At 45.1% G+C, this 21,288-nt stretch overlaps 1 protein-coding gene across 1 annotated transcript in view; it reads right to left on the bottom strand.

Annotated features, from left to right (window-relative positions):
* Window positions 1-4,690, bottom strand: part of ACCS (1-aminocyclopropane-1-carboxylate synthase homolog (inactive)) — a 34,368-nt gene extending 29,678 nt beyond the window's left edge. Inside the window, exon 1 of the mRNA XM_063437299.1 lies at window positions 3,306-4,690. Coding sequence (XP_063293369.1) covers window positions 3,306-3,936 — 631 coding nt within the window. The 5' untranslated portion in view covers window positions 3,937-4,690. The remainder of the gene's footprint in view (window positions 1-3,305) is intronic.
* Between the last annotated feature and the right edge of the window lie 16,598 nt (window positions 4,691-21,288).

Raw genomic sequence — 21,288 nt, forward strand, 5'->3', positions numbered from 1 at the left:
TTATATTAGGGGGAGGTTGAAAGGGTGTGTGCTGATTGCTTTATATTAGGGGGAGGTTGAAGGGGTGTGTCCTGATTCCTTTATATTAGGGGAGGTTGAAGGGGTGTGTCCTGATTGCTTTATATTAGGGGGAGGTTGAAGGGGAGGGTCCTGATTCCTTTATATTAGGGGGAGGTTGAAGGGGAGGGTCCTGATTCCTTTATATTAGGGGGAGGTTGAAGGGCTGTGTCCTGATTCCTTTATATTAGGGGGAGGTTGAAAGGGTGTGTGCTGATTCCTTTATATTAGGGGGAGGTTGAAGGGGTGTGTCCTGATTCCTTTATATTAGGGGAGGTTGAATGGGTGTGTCCTGATTGCTTTATATTAGGGGGAGGTTGAAGGGGTGTGTCCTGATTGCTTTATATTAGAAGAGGTTGAAGGGGCTTGTCCTGATTCCTTTATATTAGGGGGAGGTTGAAGAGGTGTGTCCTGATTGCTTTATATTAGGGGGAGATTGAAGGGGTGTGTCCTGATTCCTTTATATTAGGGGAGGTTGAAGGGGTGTGTCCTGATTGCTTTATATTAGGGGGAGATTGAAGGGGTGTGTCCTGATTGCTTTATATTAGGGGGAGGTTGAAGGGGTGTGTCCTGATTCCTTTATATTAGGGGAGGTTGAAGGGGTGTGTCCTGATTGCTTTATATTAGGGGGAGATTGAAGGGGTGTGTCCTGATTGCTTTATATTAGGGGGAGGTTGAAGGGGTGTGTCCTGATTGCTTTATATTAGGGGGAGGTTGAAGGGGTGTGTCCTGATTGCTTTATATTAGAGGAGGTTGAAGGGGCTTTTCCTGATTCCTTTATATTAGGGGGAGGTTGAAGGGGTGTGTCCTGATTGCTTTATATTAGGGGGAGGTTGAAGGGGTGTGTCCTGATTGCTTTATATTAGGGGGAGGTTGAAGGGGTGTGTCCTGATTGCTTTATATTAGGGGGAGGTTGAAGGGGTGTGTCCTGATTGCTTTATATTAGGAGGTTGAAGGGGCTTTTACTGATTCCTTTATATTAGGGAGAGGTTGAAGGGGTGTGTCCTGATTGCTTTATATTTAGGAGATTCACCCCTACACTCTTAGAATACAGAGTTACATTGTCTGCAATTGTAATGTGCACTGTAATTATTACCCTGCGCTCTCACCACTGCAGCACCACTGTCATGACTCTTCACATGCTGCTTTAAACACTATCCGATTTATTTACTAAAGTGAATTTCAAATTTAAGACCAAAGTAGCCGACCTGGAAACATAGCTAACAGAGATTTTTTTCCAGTTTGGCTAATTTTACCTTGAATTTGCAATTCACTTTGAATTCTCACTTTAGTGAATGACCCTGAACATTGTTTTTAAGTAAATCAGGTGAAGTTGACATCCTGTTTTTTTTTTGTTTTTTTTTGCTGACTATGATGAATGTATAATATAAACATGTATACAATATACACTGCCCCTGGAAGCACCTCTAGTATCTGTCTGAGAAGTGGCCATCGAAGGCGTCCCTTGGCTGTAATGTAAACACTGTATTTTCTCTGAAAAAAGTGCTTACAGCAAAAAGCCTGAAGGGACTGACTATACTCACTAGAAAAAATACGATGACCTGTAGTTTTAGTTCTGGGGACTATAGTGTCCCTTTAATATATTAGAAATACTAGAGTGTCACTTTAATATATTAGAAATCTCAGCCCTATGTGATAACCATGTGATGATATAAATGGATTAGGCTCTCTTACTGCAATCTACCCAACGATAAAGATGACTAAGGGGACAATCTGCACTCCTGTTATAAATCCATCCAGTTCTGCAGCTATATTAACCTATTCAGAGAAACTGCTATGTTTAGCAGTTGAGTTTAGCATTGAGGGTTAATCCAGCCTCTAGTGGCTGTCTCCCTGACAGCCACTAGAGGCCGCTTCTGCGATTGATGCTGGACGTTCATAGGAAAGCATTGAGTAATGCTTTCCTATGGGCGGTTTCAATGCGCGCGTGGCTCTGGACGCGCTTTCGGAGCTGACGTCGGCAGGGGGAGGAGAGGTCACCAGCGCTGAGGGAGCCCGGCGCTGGATTAAGGTAAGCGGTTAAAGGGGTTTTAACCCCTTCACCCCAGTGGGAGGGGGGGACCTATTAACCCCATAGTGCCAGGAAAACGGATTTGTTTTTTTGGCACTATAGTGCTTCTTTAATTTTTTAACAGGGTTATTCAATAAAGTGAGTACTGTATTCAATGTGAATTTCAAAATGAAGGTTAAAGTAGCATAAACTCTCTAAGTCAGCGATACTTTCCATTCAGCTAGTCTGGGTCTAAATTTCGAAATTCACTTTGTATTCTCAAAATAAAGAACCCTGTATATATAAGGCAAAAGTAGCCAGACTGAGCATAAAAATGACTTGGAGAATTGTTCTATATCAACTAATTTTGCCTAAATTTCTAAATTCATTTTGAATCCCCAGCAATTTCTCCCTTTAGTGAATTTCCATCTAATTTTCAGTGAATTTTTGGTGCAGTTTATTAAATCTGTTGGTTTTTTTTCCCCATCAGCTGCTTTATTTGCTTTTATTGCTAAAACTGTAAGTTTTAAAATGTGTCTATTGTCGCCAACGCAACAGATTTTTGAATATTTACACCAATTTTTCCTCTACTATAAATTTGGCGGGTTTCTCAAATGGACTTTTCTGCAACATTGGGAAAATGTACTATCAAGAAAAATAATGAGTTTTTAGGTCACTTTACTAAAAACGCTCAAAATAATAATTACATTTAAGCACCCAATATTCCGCCAAATTTCAGGACACGCTCATAAATATCACCCATAGGTTACAAAATCTGTACTGTCAGAGGTTAGCGCATCACTGTTATAAAGCCTGTGCAGTAACCGTGGAAGGCTCCACCCACAGCGACAGACATAGCATGGCTTCAATTGCCGGAAAGAATATTTCCAAACCATGTCTTTAACCCCTTAAGGACACATGACATGTGTGACATGTCATGGTTCCCTTTTATTCCAGAAGTTTGGTCCTTAAGGGGTTAATCAGGGGAGCTTTACAAAACGGTGAAAAGTTTGAAAACAGAAATTCTCATTTTATTCTAAGGCTACGTATTTTAATCTGGAGAAAAGGTCTCCTCAAATAATATTTAAGATCTCACTTTGTGACTTTTCAACTCTTGAAGATTATCCCACATGATTATATTATGACGTTTCTATATTAAAATGAGGTTACTCTGGTCATGAGAGGTAAATACATTCGGTCATCAGAATACACTAATTTCAATGTTCAATGACCATACCTGAAGGTGATACACTGGCTTCACCTGCTACCTCCACCCTAGAAATAGGCGAGTCTTCAGGTCCTCTCTCTAGAATTGCGTGATCCTCCTCCTCTTGTTCTCCTCCAGAATCCTGGATATAAGTCATCGAAGGAGGTGGTTCTGGAGTCAAACATTGTTCATCTGACTGTACCTCCTCACATTTGATCTCCATTAGCTCTGGGTGTTGAGTATGACCATATTGGGGGAAGTGGGTATGAAAGCCATCAGATAATGGCCCTTGCAACAAAGGTTGGGCTAACACTCCTCCAGGTCCCAAAGACCCATATGATAGTGTTGGTCGGTGGGTTAAGACCCTGTCCATCACTTCGTAAAACTTCCAGGCTCTCCCACTGCGCATTGTCTTGCTGTTCTCCTTCAGCCTCCGGTATTCAAGCTTCATCTTTTTTATCTTCTCTCGACACTGGTCCCCGGTACGGTGGATGCCCTTCTCCCTGAGCACATCAGCGATCCGGTTAAAGACATGTTGGTTGCGAAGGCAGCTCTCCAGTTCCATCTGTACGGACTCATTGCCCCAGAGCTGGAGAAGCTCCACCACCTCTGGGTCTGACCAGTTACTGCCTCGCTCATACTTCTTACCGCGGAAATCCATGACCTCCACCAAAAAATAATATAATAAAAAACTGGCAAGAAAAGCGTAATTTGGATAATCCTTTCCTACCAAAATCCCAGGATACCTCCACCCAAAATAATATCTTCTATGAATCCAGAGTTGGTCCTAAACCTCTAAACCGTGAAGGGACCTTATTAAGTGCAAACGTACTTATAAATATGTGCTCAATGTGACTTATAATAAAATATATATACATATATTTCTAAGTTCCAACAACTTTCAAATCCCAGGATATACATTTAGTAGATAATTTATTTAACTTTGTAAACTATTTGATTCTTTGGAACCCAAAAGATGACCCACACACATCAGGGTTCTGCCCGTTTACTGATTCCCCCGAATAAACCCGTGTTGGTAAACCCGTGCCCATGTGGGACAGAGCTTTATTGGGGATCTGCTCTGTGTGATGGGCCCCTGAACCTCAAAAATATGCTGTTTGATGTTCTTTAAATGGTTAATGATAGACGGTGTGGACATTTAAGCCAATGGGGGATATTTTTGGCACGGGACAGTCCCGGGTCTAGCTGCGTGCCCCCCTCCGCGGCTGCTCCATGCTCGGATGCGGGTGGCACGGTTTGGCCCTGGCCCGGCCCGGAATCGCACGGCTCGGCACAGCCCGGATCAGCCGCAGCGGGCCCGTTACAGGAGCCTTTCACATCCGGGTCCGTGCACATGCGTGCTCCCCTTATTCCGGGATAACTTTGGTCCGTGTCAGTCATTGTGCGGCCGGGAGGGACTGAGACAACCTCCCCCTCCCTCCCGGGTGTGCCGGCGACATCTAGCGGCCGCAGAATGTACTACACACTGGGCAGCTTTCAATGTGAGCAGGGGATAAGGAGGGAGAGCAGGGAATGGGGGGAGGTCAGGGGGCAGTGGGGGAAGGTTACCAAGGAATGGGAGGGTGAAGACTTTTCAAGGGGGGGAAGGGGAGAGATGGGAATGAAGATATTATGGGATATATTGGAATAAGGAAGGGGGGGGGGGGGGGGAATCTGTGGAATAGGGAACAAGAGGAGGTGTATAGATGGGGTACAAGATTGGGGGATGGCATTTGGGGGACAATGGGTGGGGGGTACAGATAAAATTTAATCGGACAGATTTATATTTCAGGACCATATTCTCTGTGTCACCCCCCATCCCCCCTTGAGGTGGGGGGGGGGAGGTTGAGGGGTGTCTTCTGGTACAACAGTTATTCAGGAAAGTGAATCCAAATCAGCTATTTTGACCTTAAACTTTAAATTCGCTTTGTATTCTTACTTTTAGTGAATAATCATATAAGTTGCTGTGATAATAAAAAGGTTCAGACTTTGACATTATTATACCGACCAACCAGGTGTAAACCGTATTTATTGGACGAGAGCCATAATCTCCTGCCTTCAGATAAGTATCTCCATGAATAACCAAACTGTAATTTGGGGCGAAATGCTTATATTTTTCCATATTTTATTAATTGAAGATACAGTTGGAGCTTGGTACATCACTTCCATTTGTCGGCTTACTGTTTATTGAATAAGCCTTCCGAGTGAGTGTGAGTGAGGTCATACATCTCTCATTCCTTGCGAGTAATCGTGGAGTGTGGCAATGAGAGTGACCGCATCGCCATTTTCTCCGGGGACTTCCAAAACCCACGCTACCACCTTCAATCTTAGGCATGCATTTCTAAAAGTAAAAAGACTCTTTGAATAAATAGTATTACATTGATACAAAACCCCATCCCTGGGCTCTGTGCCTGCTTTCACTAGCAACTGACAGTAGCTGGTGGAAAGGAAAGTCAATAGATTCTAAAAATTCCAAATAATGCCTCAAAATCACATTGTTTCTACAGAAAGCAGTTTTGAGTGCAAAAGCAGGGTTATTTGTTAAAATAATAATTAAGAACTAAACTGGGAATTTCAAATTTTAGGTTAAAATAGTGACTTTTTTCAAATTTGAAGATTTTATCCCAATATTTACAATTCTCCGGTGAGTCCCTACACATTTCCTGTTTAGTAGCGAGTGGGACTGTATTTAAAGTGACGAACAAGGGGTGATCCCTGGATGTAGGGGTTTATTACAGAGAGGTGTTGTAGTTTATATTGACTAAAGTGAGAATTCAAAGTTAATTTCAAATTTAAAGTCAAAATATACAAACTAGATAAATTCTCTGAGCCATCACTTCAAATTATATTGATTAGCCCCGTAAATTTCTATATAAATACGCCTTCTGCGAACAAAAGTTTTACATTTTCCATTTCTGTACCCCATAAAAGTAAAATATGGTTAATTCACTAAATTGGGAATTGTAGACAATGCATACAAGACATTTGCAAATTTTAAACAAAATAACCAGATTCTGGTGTAATTTGGCTTATACGCTGAATTTCCCTTATCAAGTCTGTACAATTCCCCGTTTCGCGAATAAAACTTGGAATGTAAAAGTTCTTGAGTTATCCATCAGGGGGCGCATTGGCACCTAAAATGTTGCAGCCCTTGCTCCCTGTTACTTAATGCGTTTTATTTTCATTTCAGTACCTAAAGGGATAACATATTTGTTCTTTCGGAACACGGCACGTTATGTAACATTACTACTGGTCACAGGCAAATCTCATATATAACATGTTTCTATCATTTTAATTTTCCTGCATTTAGAATATTATATCTTATCAACACGAAAAATATAAAGAAGCTTCATCATTTTAATGCCTGCTAAAGGTAAATAGAAAAATCCTGGTACCAGTCACTGTCATCTTCTTGGGTTCTCATAAAAGATGACATCCATGAACATGGCACAGCGATGGGAACTGGTCTGTGCTTGCACCTAACTGGGTGCCAATCACAACTGGCCACTTAGTGGGGGCTCATGAAAAATGGCACCTTTTAGACACCCATCAACATTGGCACCTCAGTAGGCCCCCATTAACATTTACACTTAGAGTACACTTTGTGCGTGTCCATCAAAACTGGTACTGCAGTAAGTACCCATTAACAAAGCATCTCTGTGGATTAATAGCAAAATTGGCACTTCTGGAATTATTAGACTTGTGCCTTTGGTCTTGTCCAAATTTTGGCCAATTGGCTCTTCTGCTCAATTCTCTATCTGCGAAGCGCCATTTGGACTTATCATGAAACAAACGACTAGCGCGATAGCCATGCATGTTTATTTGATTCGTGTTTGAGTTACCACCTATGGAACCAGAGAAATAGACTACTGGTGTGCTAAGGTATTGGTAAGACGTAAGAAGGCGTCTGAGGAAGGGGGTGATGAGGGGGAGTGCAGGGAAGTGTTTAGGGTGGGTGGGGAAAAGCTAAGCATCTCCCTTGGTCACCGCCCTGGCCCATCGCGCCCCTGGTTCTCCCCGAAGTCGCCCGATGTGAATGTGTACCTCTCTCCTCCAGTTGTTCAGGGGTTAGTCAGAAGTTGTAGGAAGGCATCTGAAACGACATGGCTGAGCTAGTAGAACCAGTGCTGTGTGTACCTGTCTCTGTCTCTTGGTGTTATAGCTTTCAGGTCCTCAAATTTCCTTGTGTCTTCCACCTCCTCCACACAGCACTTGAGTGGGGGTGCTTGCAGTTGTCTCCAGAATAGTGGGATGACTGCCTTTGCAGCGTTGAGGAGCCTCGGGACTACGGACCTTTTGTATGCCGGTGTCGCCATGTTGGTGTAAGAGGAATGGGGTCGGTGAGAGCAGTAGGGATTTGTCTGTCACCTCCTGGATCACTTCCCTAATTGACTCCAAGAAATGCTTGATGAGTGCGCAGTCTCACCATATGTGGGTGAAAGTGCCCGTCTCCTTCCTGCATCGCCAGCAAGAGTCAGGAATTGCAGAGTCTCTGGCGTGGAGCGCCGTAGGCGTGAGGTACCCGCATGTGAAAATTTTGTACGAGTTTTCTTGTAGTCATGCCGACTCCGGTGTCTTCTGTATATGGGTTATGATCTTATCCCATTCTGCCTCCGTCAGTGCCTCTCCAAGGTCCTCTTCCCATCGTTGGATGCTCGGGGGCGCTAGGAGATATTGTCCCATGACAAGGTTGGAGTAGATCACGGATATGGCCCTCGCTGGCTCCCTATCCTGTGCACAAAGCAATTTGAATTGCGTACGGTCTCTGAGTATGTATGGTTTCTGTGGGCTCGACCAAGCATATTGTGTCTTCTGTTCTCTTGCTAGTATATGTAGGAACGTGTGTGTCTGGTACGGGAATAATTTTGCAAGGGGGCAGCTGGCAAATGGTGGTTGCAAGACATCCATCATGCGAAGCACTGGAGTTCATCTTGTGATGTTTGGAAAGGGTCATTGGTCCCCTACCAGGAAGTCTGGGTTTCCTCTTAAGGGTAGCATGGGACCGGGGTCCGTTGTCAAGTAGTGTTTTGTACCATACCAGTGTCAGATCTGCAGGATCGCTGTAACAAATGGGTTGGTGTGTGATATGCGTTTGCACTCTTCTTTTGTAATCCATGGTAAGGTCCGTAGATCGCATGTGGTGGTGTCGGACTCCAGTTGTACCCATGGCTTGTCACCTCCTGCTGTCGATCAGCTGACGATTCTGGTGAAGTACACTGCCAGGAAGTATTTCTTGAAGCGTGGGAGTGCAAGGCCTCCACAGAGCTTGGGCAACGTTAATTGAGAATGTGCTATGCGGGGGGACCTGCTTCTCCACATTAATTTACGGATTTCTGCTTTTAAAGTGATGAAGAAAGATTCCGGGGCATGAAATCGACGCTGTTTGGAATATGAAAAGATGCTTAGGCAATAGCGTCATCTTGACTGCATTCACGCGATCTAGCCAGGAGATGTAATATGAATTCCATACGTGCAGTTCTTCTATAGCCGTCTTTAGAGTGGGTAGGTAGTTGTGGGTGTACAGGTCCGCCGGGTCCGGTGTGAGCCACACTCCTAGGTAACGCATGTGAGTTGCACCAGCATAATGGGAATCGGTGCTGGAGTGTTTGTCTGAGCGCGGGGTCGAAGGTGAGGCTCAGAATTTCAGATTTAGAGTAATTTAGTTGGAGATTAGAGACACGACCATAGGCGTCGAATTCTGATTGAATAGCCTGCAGGGTGGGTCAGTCACAATGAAAATGAGGTCATCAGCGTATGCTAGTATTTTGTGATGAGTTTGTCCTATTTTGACTCCATGGATGTTCTCATTACGTCTAACCTTGTTCAGGAAAGGCTCCAGAGTCAATTCAAAGAGTAGAGGCGATAGTGGGCAGCCCTGCCGCGTCCCATTATGGATGCAAAATGTGTCTGTGATGGCACCGTTAATCCGATTGCGTGCGGTGGGACATGAGTATAATGCCTCGACCCAGGAGAGATGTTTTGGACCGGAACACCCCAAACATCAGGTCCCAGTCTACCCTGTCAAACGCTTTTTCCGCGTCTGTGGACAGAAGTAGAACTGGGAATTTTAGCTGCCTGGCCGCAGAGATCAGATACAGTGCTCAGATAGTATTGTCATGGACTTCACGTCCCGGGATGAACCCCGTCTGGTCCGGGTGCACCATTGCAGGTAGTAGTGGTGTGATGCGGGCCGCTAGGACACTGGCCAGCAGTTTGAGATCTAGATCTAGATCTAGAACGTAAATTGGACGGTAGCTCTGACACAGTGTTGGGTCTTTGCCCTTCTTCAGGAGGAGTGTGATATTCGCGGACATAGAGTGGGCCGACGGTCTGGCCCCTTCCAGAATTGAGTTCAAGGCTGCTTGTAAAGTCAGGAGGAGGTCCTGCAGGAAGGTTTTATAGTACAGAAGAGGGAGGCCATCTGAGTCTGGTGATTTAGCAGTTTTTGCCCTTTTTACAGCGTGTGCCAGTTCTTCGGGTGTGATGGGGGCCTCTAACTCCTGCTCTTGGCATATCTGCCAAATCTATTTCGCTTTGCAGTTCTTCTTGTCTGTGGGGGTCTATGGCATCTCGTGCGTCTCGGTGTATATGGTACAATCCTTGGTAATATTGGAGGAATGTAGCCGAAATTTGGTCGGGGAGGTGTTGAAGTTGTTGGTGGGAGTCTTTAACTTTAGGGATGTACAGTTGGATCTTGCGCTGTTTGAGAAGGTTCGCTAGTAGTCTCCCGCATTATTCCCATGCTCGTATATCAGATGCTTATAGTGTTGATAGGAGCGTTGGATCGAGTGGTTCAGGATTGTGGAGAGTTGTCCTCGTTTTAGTATGAGCTCCTGGTATATCCCTTAGCTCAGCGTGCATTTGTGCTTAGACTCCAGGGCTGCTATGCTCCTGCTGAGGTCTATGGTAGCCTGTGCCAATTCCCTTTTGCGCGAGGAGCATACGGCAACGAGTGCCCACGGATTACTGCCTCTCAGCACATCAGGGGGGTGGTATCTCCCATCTCATTGGTGGTGAAGTAGTCTTGAAGTGTTTTTCTCGCTGTTTAAACCAATTGTGTGTCTGAAAGGATTGATTTGTTCAGGAGCCATGAAGTTTGACGGGGCCGGAACAGGGGTGCGCTGAGTTGCAGGCGGAAGGGAACATTTCCGACTCCAAGAGGAGCATCAGATTACCATATGGCATGAGGAAATAATCACATCTTGTATAAGTGGCATGGGTCGAAGAGTAAACGGTGTAGTCCCATGCCAATGGGTTAAGCGCTCTCCAGCAGTCCGTGAGCTAGTGGTGGTGGAGGAGGCAGATGGTTTTGGTGTGTCTGTTGTCTGGGTTTGGTCCTGTCTATGATGTAGAGTCTTGCTCAGGGTCCAGTGCCAAATTCAGGTCTCCCCCTATTACTAGGATGCCCTCAGCAAATCTCGTCAGGGCGTTGAGGGTGGTATGGAGGAAGTGGTATTGTTTCGAATTCGGGGCATAAATATTAGCAAAGGTGTAGGTCTGATCCTGGATAGTGCCCTATGTGAAAAATATCTACCTTTTTTGCAGCGGAGAGGGGATAGTTCTGTATAGGGAATCCCCCTGGGTGCAGTTCAGTGGATTGTTGCTGAAGTATCCCAAAGGGTAGTTGCGGTTTCTCAGAACCCGGCCCTCCTGGAAATGTGTCTCCTGGAGGAACGCTATTGATGTCTTATATCGTTTAAGAATGCAAAAAAGACGTGCGTTTCTCATGTGTGTGTACATATAGAGGTCGTGTATGTTATACGAGAGGAGGACCAGGTCCTCCTGGGCGAATCGGTCACGCCCCACTCCCCAGGGTCGGCATCGCCAGGGTGGCCAGCATCGGCACAGCCGGTGCAAAGGAGGGTGGGTGTGCTTGGTAGTGGGAAGGGGATAAGGAGCGAGGAAGGGAGTGTGTGAGCTAAGGTGGTTGGGTAAGGTCCAGTAGTGGACCAATAGATGAATACGAACTGGCCGCAACTCGAACCGCCCTCGTCTAGTTCAAGGGGTCTGTGCAGGTCAATGGACAAGGGTCCAGGCAGAAGGGCGTGCTGGCTCAGTATAACCAAAGACGCAGGCCAACTCTTGAAGGAAAGCGATGTCCCTTTATATGGAGTTCGCTATGTCCCATCCCTGACGGGGGTGGTACTGTCTACTGTGGAAAGACATCATCTTCCTTAAGTACCCAGAGTTATCTAGGGGTGTAGTCGAGAGATTCAGTATGTGGTCTCTCTAGAGAAAGTATGTGAGAGTACTTCCCCTGTATGGCCTATCTAGGGGTGAAGTCGCTGCACCTTCTCGCAGCGGCGTGGGTGTATGCAGTTCATAGTAAGAAGCTGGTCTCTATGTGCTTCCCCTTACGGTCGGAATGATGGCTCAAGTCAGAAGGGACGTGTTCCGTGTGTGGGCCATTGTGATGGGGCTACGGGGGTCCGTCTAGAACAGGCATCTAATGTGTGTTTGTCTGGCATGGGTTATGGAGGAGTGCGTGCTTATTGGCGGGCTTGTTGCCGTGCGGCATATCTTGGCAGTAGCTGGTGGGGTGTGTGTCTTTCCTCCACACCCACTGTTTGCAGCCTTTGAGTTTGATTTCCAACCTTTCTGGGTGGGGGTGGTCGCCTCACCACTCACTGGCATGTTGAACTCTGCCTTGGTGAGTAGGATGGGTAGAAGGGCCCGCAGTTCTCCCTCAAAGGTGGCCTGTGCCTCAGAAGAATGGGATGGCATTGGCGAGAGCCACGCTGGGTTAGAGGGGAAGGAATCCTGGGTAGGACTTGTGCCCTCCGTCTCATGTTGCGTAACCAGGTCCCTGGGCACAGTGAGGAAGGAGCGGATGGATAGCTCCCCGCCTGTCCCCAATGGTTTTAGGGTGCTAGCGGCATCTGTCGGTCTTTTTGTATGACCCATTGCAGGTGTTGTGCGAGGAAAGGTGAGGAGCAGATAGTTTATGTGGCCATCTTCTTCGACGACTGGAAACACCCCCCCCCCCCCCCCCCCCATGGACGATATTTGGACGAAGCGAGCCGTCAACAGAATATTGGAGTATTGAAGGCCCAGGACTAAATTACAATTTAAAAAAAAAATGGTTTGACCTCACCAAATTTTTCTGCAGTACACAAGTCTAATAAGTATCCATTAATACTGGCACCTTAAGTTGATTATATCGATACTAGCACCTCAGTGGGCATTTCTCATTACTGTTTCCTTAGTGGGTATTCGTCAACAATGGCCCTACACCAGCAATAGTACTTTAGTAAATATCTATCATTGTTGGCCCCTCAGTGGACTTGTATAAATATTGGCACTTCAGTGGTATTAATCAATTTTGGCACCTCCGTAAAATGCCATGCCTCCTCTATAACTAGGACTGGGAGAGAAAGTTATTTACATCGAGATAACTATTAAATCTTGTTAGTCCATGCTCATGACTAGTTCTGAGTGTTCCCCCACCTGACTTTCTATCGTCTGAGTGGGCAGAGAGGGAAGATGTTCAGAGTGAATGGGCAGAGTGAATGGATGTACAGAATTTCAGGGTGAATGGACAGAGCGGGTACACACTTAGGTGTGGAATAGGTAGATGCACAGGTTGAGTTGGAAGAGTGGATAAACACTCAGGGTGAGTAGGTAGATGCATATGGTAAGTAAGCAGAGTTGGTAGACACTCAGGGTGAGTGGACCAATGCACAGGGTGAGTGGACAGGGTGGGTATACCCTCAGGGTGAGAGTGCAGAGTGAGTAGACACACAGGGAGAGTGGTCAAAGTGGATAGACACTCAGGATGAGTGGGCAGAGTGGGTAGATGATCAGGATGAGTGAGCATATGGACAAGAAGAATGGACGTTTCTTAGGGTAAATAGGAAGATTCCAAAGGCCGGTTGCTAATACTGTAATTTGGTTATACTTTCGTTGTACTTTCGTTGCTATCTGACATTCGATATGGATGAAGCGAGATAGAATCTGTTACCCTGTATAAAAAAGGGGGACGTATTTGTGTGTCCAGTTCAGTCAAGGTGAGAATTACCTGAGGATCTGTGTGAGAACCATTTGGGTACCGCAGTTGTTACAGTGTTGAAGAAAATCTCTGTCAATGGCTGCGGCTAACATTCGTCGGTCTCAAACTTAGTTTATTTTATATATTCCCGGCCTTGAATGTGACACCATCCGTAAAGCTGTGAGTACTCTTCCCATGCTGTTATAAATAAAAAATATACATAGAAAAGGGGAAGGCAGAGGAACACAGGAGCAGATTACAGTAGCACCAATGGGACAGACTAAACACGTTCGCACTTTCATTTCAAGAAGCAACTGAAAACAACTTTGAAACGTTTATATAGTGCAGAGCCGGCAGGCGCCATGAATTAATAATTTTTGCTGTTACATTGTCTGCATGTGACAGATTCTGTTTGTTGTTCACTGTACAGACTCCAAGGTAATATGGCAGCTTTTTTTTTTAACAAAGACTCTGTCTGGGCAGGTTATTTATTTATATACAAAGTAAACGTACAGGGGTATCTCCACTGAACGAATAACGGAGAATAGATAACCAAATGAAGGGCATGGTAGCAGATCTTGGGGAAGTTTCCAATTCCAGTCTCAGATTGGCTATCTATACCTAAATGCTTCACTATTGGAGAATAAACCACACATTAGATCGATGGAATCCCATATACTGCAAGAGGAACAATTATTACAAACAATGTCCCATTTACATAATAGGAGTAGGTGATGTGTAGAGTCCCACAAGGGGAAACCAACATCAGGAGAGCTCCACTGTATAAAAAATGAGGAAGGGAGGCCCAACCTTTAATCAATCTAAGGATAAAAGGCATGCTGACTATAGATGCCCTCATACAGTGAATAAAGTTAACTTTAAAATCCGTGCATTGGGCAGTGGGATTGACCAGGTGCGTCTCTGCTTGGCAAAGTCCCTCACCAGCAGTGGGAAAGGGTAACAGTATCATAGTATACAGTTTACATTGCAAAGCAAATCAAAGCTAATATAGGTATTGATTACAGTGAAAATTCTATGAGAATTTATAATGGATTCCAATTAATGTTAGACTAGTCGAACTGGAAAAATCCCCTAAGTCAGCTCTGCTTTGTGTTCAGGTACTCTGGCTTTAATTTTGAAATTCACTTTGAATTCTCTTTTTAGTAAATAACCGTACACATATACAAAGGTACAAGGTTGGAAATGAAGGGGTCAGGCAGAGATATCAGGAATTATTTATTTGTGTTCCAGGGCTGCATTTGGTGTCCCCAAAAGCGGAACACCAGGGAATAAAATCACAGTGGCGGGACTGTCCTACCAAAATCAGGATGGTTGGAAGGCATGATAAACTTAGTGTATGTAGCTATTGTTGTTAGCAGATAGAAAGCAGACAAACATCACATAATCCGTTCAGAGACGCTTCATAACGACTAGTGCATAAACAAAACTACTGGAAAAAGACACGATTCTACGCTGCACTGTGTGATGGCGCACCAGAATATGGGTAGCTTAAGGATAGATATACAGATCTCTGTTACATAAGCCGAATGTCTTCCAGGGGTCATTATTTTGATCTAAGCTGTTTTTGTTGTGACTGTAATGAAGTTATTTTTATCTTTTATTTATGTAGCGCCAGTTAATTCTGCAGCTCTGGATACACTGAGTACAAATAATAAAATGTTCAGATAGAGAGCTTTGCCCAAAGGCTTGCTCCATATAGAGGTTTTCAGTTTTTATACAAATTATATTTTTTTTTTGTCAATCTTTGTTTTATTGAGACAAATTGGTTAACACATGCATTGTTCAGTGCGTAAACTGTGAGGTAACAGAGTTGCAAGATAAAACATTCAACTTTAACATGCCTCATTTAACATTTTTTCTTCGTGTGTCAGTGGGGATGTATGGTATGATTGGTAATGTATAGTCGTGGTGTGTGTGGGTACCTCCGGGGTGGGTAGTGTGTTGTGATAATTGTCGCTGTGGTTCCGTGAGGTATCGAACCCTTGTGTTTGTCGTGTTTCGGTACATGTAGGTTTGGTATTGTAGTGAGTGACACTATCGTCAGGTGTGGTACCAGTTGCTTTGCTTAGTTGGTGCCATGCCCCTAACCAAGGGAACATACGGGGGGAAGGGGCTTAGCTGTGTATGTTTGGGCGTTTCAGTGGTGGGGGGTCGTCTATGTGGGTAGTGACTGTGGGATTAGCTGAGGTTTATGTAGTCAGTTGATGTTCCACAGTGTGTGTGGTGTTTTTATAAGGCTTAGGTGTGGTGAATCAACTGTTGTAATGGTAAACAGTGTTGAAATTAACTTTAGAGAAAGATAGTAGCAGCTGTAGGTTTCATAGGGGCTCAGGTCTCGTCTGGTTTCTCTCCCTCGTCAGACGTGCGGAGCGTCCGTCTAGTCGGTGTCCGGGGTTGCTCGTCGGTGGGGTCATTAGGTGCCTCAGAGTGCATGCTTAGTCCCAATGTTCGGAGGAATCCTGCTGCATTGGTTGTGGAGGTGAGTCTTAGGGTCCTACCATCCGCTGTTGTGGCTGTGAGAGCTCTCGGCAATAGCCAACGATATTCCACTCCGGCTGCCCGTAGGTGGCTTGTGATTGCGCCTAGTGATTTCCGCCATTGCTGGAAAGGTATTGGAAAGGTATTGCTGGAAAGGTATTGGAAAAATGTCAGTTTGGATGATTCAAAGTCCATGGGGGTTTTGCCTTTCACGGCTGCCAGAAGCCGGGTCCTGTCTGACACAGAGTGGCAGCGTACTATTATCTTGTGCGTGGCTTCACTAGGGGCCTGTTTGGATTTGTTGATCCTGTAGCAGCCGTCAAGCTGGAGTTTCTTAGCTTGTGAGTGTGGAAGTATCGTTTCTACCAGTCGTCGTAAGTAGTGCGGCAGTTCCGCCTGGCTGATTGAATCCGGGACACCACGGACCTTGATGTTAGGGAGTCTATTGCGGTCTTCGGAGATGTCGACCCGCTGTGTCAGGGAGGTATGCGAGTGCTGTAGGATGTTAATTTTGTCTCTCAGGTCTCGTACCTCTCGTTGGAGCTCCAGAACTGTGTTTTCTGTGGCTTGTGTGCGAGCCTCCACCACTTTTACATCGGTGCGGACCGTGTCTATGTCGGCCGCCGACATTTGTCGCAGTTCCCTTAAGAGGTTGGCGATGTCTTGTTTTGTGGCAGGGGCGTGTGGATCTTGTTCCGACAGTGCCTCTAGGAAGGTTGTAGGGGCTTCAGCGTCACTGGTTATGTGAGCATTGGTTGCAGGTTTAGCTCTTTGCACGTCCGTGTCCGGCTGGACCGCCATCTTGGGTGCCATTGGGCGTTGTAGCATCTCCCCTATATCTTGGGAGTCCGTGCTGTGGCCAGCCTGAGCTTTCTGGGTTCTGCGCCCCATGTTGTCTGTGTGTTGTGCGGCGTAGTCAGGTAGCCAGGGGGAGCTGTAGAGCTCTTCCAGTTCAGCCTCCAAGTCTCGTGCGGCTGACTGCGTGGTCTTGTACCCCTGATAGGCCCCGGACTTGCGGCGAGCTTTCCCGCTCGATTTCGGGTACAAAAAAGGCATGTGCCCGTAGCTCACCCCCTCCTGGATCTGGTGAGTGCTGTCCGGTGCTCCGATGGCCGCGGGATATCCCGCAGTTTACTGGATATTGCGGCCGGTGCTCGGAGCTCTCGGCAGTTGCGTCCGACCGCGTTAGGCGCTAAGCCCCACCCCCTCCCCCCCCAAATTATATTTTTATTCTGAAATCATCCTGTTCTGTACAGAGTATTACATTTCGACTGCAGGTACCAGCCAAGTATTCCATCTACCACATTTTCTGGCACATCATTCAATGCATCTACAACTTCAGTCAACTCTTAAAAGTCATCTATAAAGTGCTATCAACAATTTTAGGCTTTTCTCCTCAGCTCTTTATAACCCAAATACTTTGTCAAATTTCACTCATTGTATATTCTGTCTTTTGTAATGTTTTTTTTATTTGCATATGGTTTCATATTTGAACGTAGTATTTTAGATTATCGATATTCAACTATTTCTCTAACTTTATTAAACCATTGTTTATTTTGGTAAGAATTCAAGCAGTATCTATGCTGACATAAATATTAGTTTATACCTATAATTCCAAAGTGTCTCCAGTGTCACTAGTGAATCTATTGTCTAACGCAATATTATCCCATCATTTGCCCGTAGGACATCATCTATTGTCAGAGTCCAAAGTCATTGTCACATTTTTGTGTCTGCTTTAATCCCGAGTCAGTTAGAAATCTAAATCTTATATTTCTAAATGACATCTGACTCTGACAGCTTGGGATGTTCCAATTACACATTATGTTTTATAATTATGTGAGAGTTTGGGAATAGGCCTTTGGTGACAGATCTTTTCAGTGGAGCCCTAAACATAAAATCTAGAACTTAAAAAAAAAAAAATCCTGACCCTTTAAACAGAACCCTTGTCTTAAAATCTCTTAACCTGACCCTTATATCTCTAACACATTCAACTATCGATTTATCCATCCACCCACCACAAATACAGAACAAACTCTGCATGTGTGCTTGGAAGCCGTAAGGATAGAAAATTAAGCCAAAACAATTGACATACAGGACATTGTCACGGCGCGCCGGGAGGTTTCAGCCCATCTCACTCACTCGCCGGACGCCACGTGTTTCTCGGCGTCCTGGGAGTAACTGATGCGATTCACCTACCTCCCAATGGTCGGCTGTCTCCTTCACTCCTCGGCGGCACGCCATTGGCACAAAGCGCGCCGTTCCCTCTCCAGTCTCCCCGGGCCCGCAGAGGCACCACGTAGGCTGCGGCGTGCGGGGGAAGGGACACAAATTCTGCCTGTCCACCAGCGTACCTCCCCTCTGGCGGACGGACTAGGTGGCATGTATGCCATGTACCCCACACTGCCCCAGGATCCCCTTAGGCTATCAGAACCCTGGGGATCCCATACGGGTTTTTCTGGAAGTAGTGTGGGGAACAGTGAATTTCAGTTAACAAATGGACATAGCGTACCGCCCACATAGGGAGGTGTGAACACCAAGTTACCCAGAGGCGCCTTTCACTTATATAGGCCTTAGACTCCTCCTCATGGGAGTGCTCCCATTCCCTTTTCCCTATTTACGCACAGACCACCCTAAGGTCTGTGCTCAGTTGTTTCCTTGGGGTACAGAGCCAGATCCTGACTCAAGGGAGTTGATTACCCTCACGTGTGGATTTCCTGAATAAACTCATGTCTGCCTGAATCCAGGCTTGGTTAACCCCTGCAATGCTGTTCCAGCCTTGGTTAACCCCTGCAGCGCTGTCTCAGCTTTTGGTTTAACTCCTGCAATTCTACTACAACTTCAATCAAACCTTTAATCATTTGCCCAGTGCTGAAACTAAAAGACTTTGTTTTACCTTAACCCCTTAAGGACACATGACGTGTGTGACATGTCATTATTCCCTTTTATTCCAGAAGTTTGGTCCTTAAGGGGTTAAGGGCTTTTATTTCTTATGAAGATATTGCTTTATTTTCCATTTCTATTTTCCATTGGTCCTTTTGCATTATACTTATTTATTTTAAAATAAATCCATAAATTCAGTGACTGTGTCCGTATTAAATCTCTGCATACCAAGCCCATTCACCCCAAACCCGTGACATAACAACTGAGCTAGAGATTGCAAAAGCTTTAAATACCCTGCCCCGTCAAGTGAATTCCCTGGGTCAGACGGTTCAAGATCTGCAGACAGGACAAATGCAGCTACAGTCAAGCTGATGGCATCACCTACCTATCCAGCTCATCTGACTCTACGTCCGGATGATGAACCTCATGCCCCTGAACCAACAGGTTCCCCTGCCTCAACGATTGGCAAGAGAACGAAATAAGTGTGATGCCTTTATTATGTCTTGCAAATTATTATGTACTTTAAAGCCACGTACTTATCACAACGACTTTATAAAAACACGAACTGTAATTTCTCTCATGTCAGGAGAACCCAGAATTTGGGCCCATAATCTCCTACGTAATCAAAGCCTTCTCCTTAACAATTGGGACTCCTTCAAATCATCTATGGATTTCCTTTACGAGGATCCAAGACATCCACTGCTAGGTCTACCATACGGGCTCTAAACCAAGGGAAAAGACCTGTAGAGGAGTACATTACAGATTTTCGCCATGTGGCTGCTGATACTGCCTGGAATGTAAGAGCCCTAGCAGATCAATTTCGTCTAGGTCTGTCTGAGACAATAAAGGATGAACTTGCACCACGTGTTGGAGTACTCGACACTTTGGAGGAACTCACACAGCTGTCTATAGAAATTGACATATGTTTAAGGAACCTCCATTCAATAAAGCATCTATCTCTTGGATAGAATGTTTGAAGAAACATATCTGATTCTTCTTTACGAAAGAGGCATTCAATACATTCAGCTTCTGCTTGTAAATTAATAGTATTCATAATTGCAAAATATAGGTTATCTCCAACTTGTGACTCTGACTTATGACTGTGTCACAGATCAGAGATTAGATAGAGCCATTATATGACAGGAAGAAAATGCAACTCCTCTGTCCTGCACTGGCAACACATCTCGTAAACAGCCCTGTCCGGGGGGCTCCCTTACTGCTTTGCCTATGTACTAATTATATTTGCCTAATGACGCCGTGAAAGATATTGCCATTAAAGGGGATCCATCACTTATCTCAAAATTAAACTATTGAAGAAATTATTTTAAATTGCCTAGAACTAGTGGGGGGGTTTCAGGTGATTGTCTGTTTTATTAACAATTTAGCCAATGGCAACACATTCTATTTCAATCCAGACACAGGTAGGGCACACAATGCAAATGAGGAGGAAAAATATAAACATTGTTCCATTTCTCCTCTTCTTTGTTTGCTTTCTCTATGCTGACTGCCAGTTGCAAAGGACAGAGCTTATAACAATGATTGACAGGAAGCTAAGGTAGCGGCGTTCTATGTGCAATTTTATTTTTCACACCTCGCAAATACATATTTGTCAAATCTAGGGATTAGTGGATATAATATGAACAATTTCAGAAAGTAAGAGTTTCCCTTTAAACAGCTGACAAGACTGGAAAAACTCTAACTACATCAACTCCCTGGTTCTATAATACATTGAGTAACTTGGTTTTCAATTCACCACAACTCCCTAATTAGTGAACTAGTGAGCAAACCCAAAATGGTGCATTGCAGCTTTATTTTCCATAAGCAGAGACTACTTTGTGCCATAGTATTGTCCTGGTACTGGCTATAGAATCTAGCCCCAAAAGTTAAAGGAACACTCCAGGCACCCAGACCACTTCTGCCCATTGGAGTGGTCTGGGTGCCAACTCCCACTGCCCTTAACCCTGCAACTGTAAATATTGCAGTTTTCATAAACTGCAATATTTACCTTGCAGGGTTAACTCCTCCTCTAGTGGCTGTCTACTAGACAGTCATTAGAGGGCACTTCCGGGTTTCTAGCACAGATTGTGCTAGAGTGTCGCTGGACGTCCTCACGCTATGTAAGGACCTCCAGCATCGCTAAAATCCCCCTATGGGGAGGTCTAATGCACGTGTGTGGCATTGCCGCGCATGCGCATTACCTGTCACTCCACCGGTGGCCGTGCATGCGCAATCGGTCTACCCCGCCTGATGACATCGGCGGGGGAGGAGCGTGGGCGGACCCTGGACCAGCGCCGAGGGACATCAGCGTTGAACTCCGGTAAGTCACTGAAGGAGTTTAAACCCCTTCAGCAACTTGGGATGGGGGGTGGGAGGGAGAGGGGACCTGCAGTGCTTTCCTGGCACTGGAGTGTCCCTTTAAATTGTCCGAATTTGCCTTTTAAATTATACAGTTTTAGGTTCTGCACACAGCTGGTTCGAATCATGCCGCTATGTTCGTGTGGTTGGTTGGCCTTTATCTGGGTCGTTTTTGAAAAACGACCTGAGTCACTGTATATGTTTGCACTGCATGTCCTCTTCTAGAGAACTTACTGCACATTTAGCTCATGTATTTTACATACAATTAAAACATATATACTTAACAGAACA

Source organism: Pelobates fuscus, chromosome 12, assembly GCF_036172605.1.
Source record: "Pelobates fuscus isolate aPelFus1 chromosome 12, aPelFus1.pri, whole genome shotgun sequence".
NCBI lineage: Eukaryota > Metazoa > Chordata > Amphibia > Anura > Pelobatidae > Pelobates > Pelobates fuscus.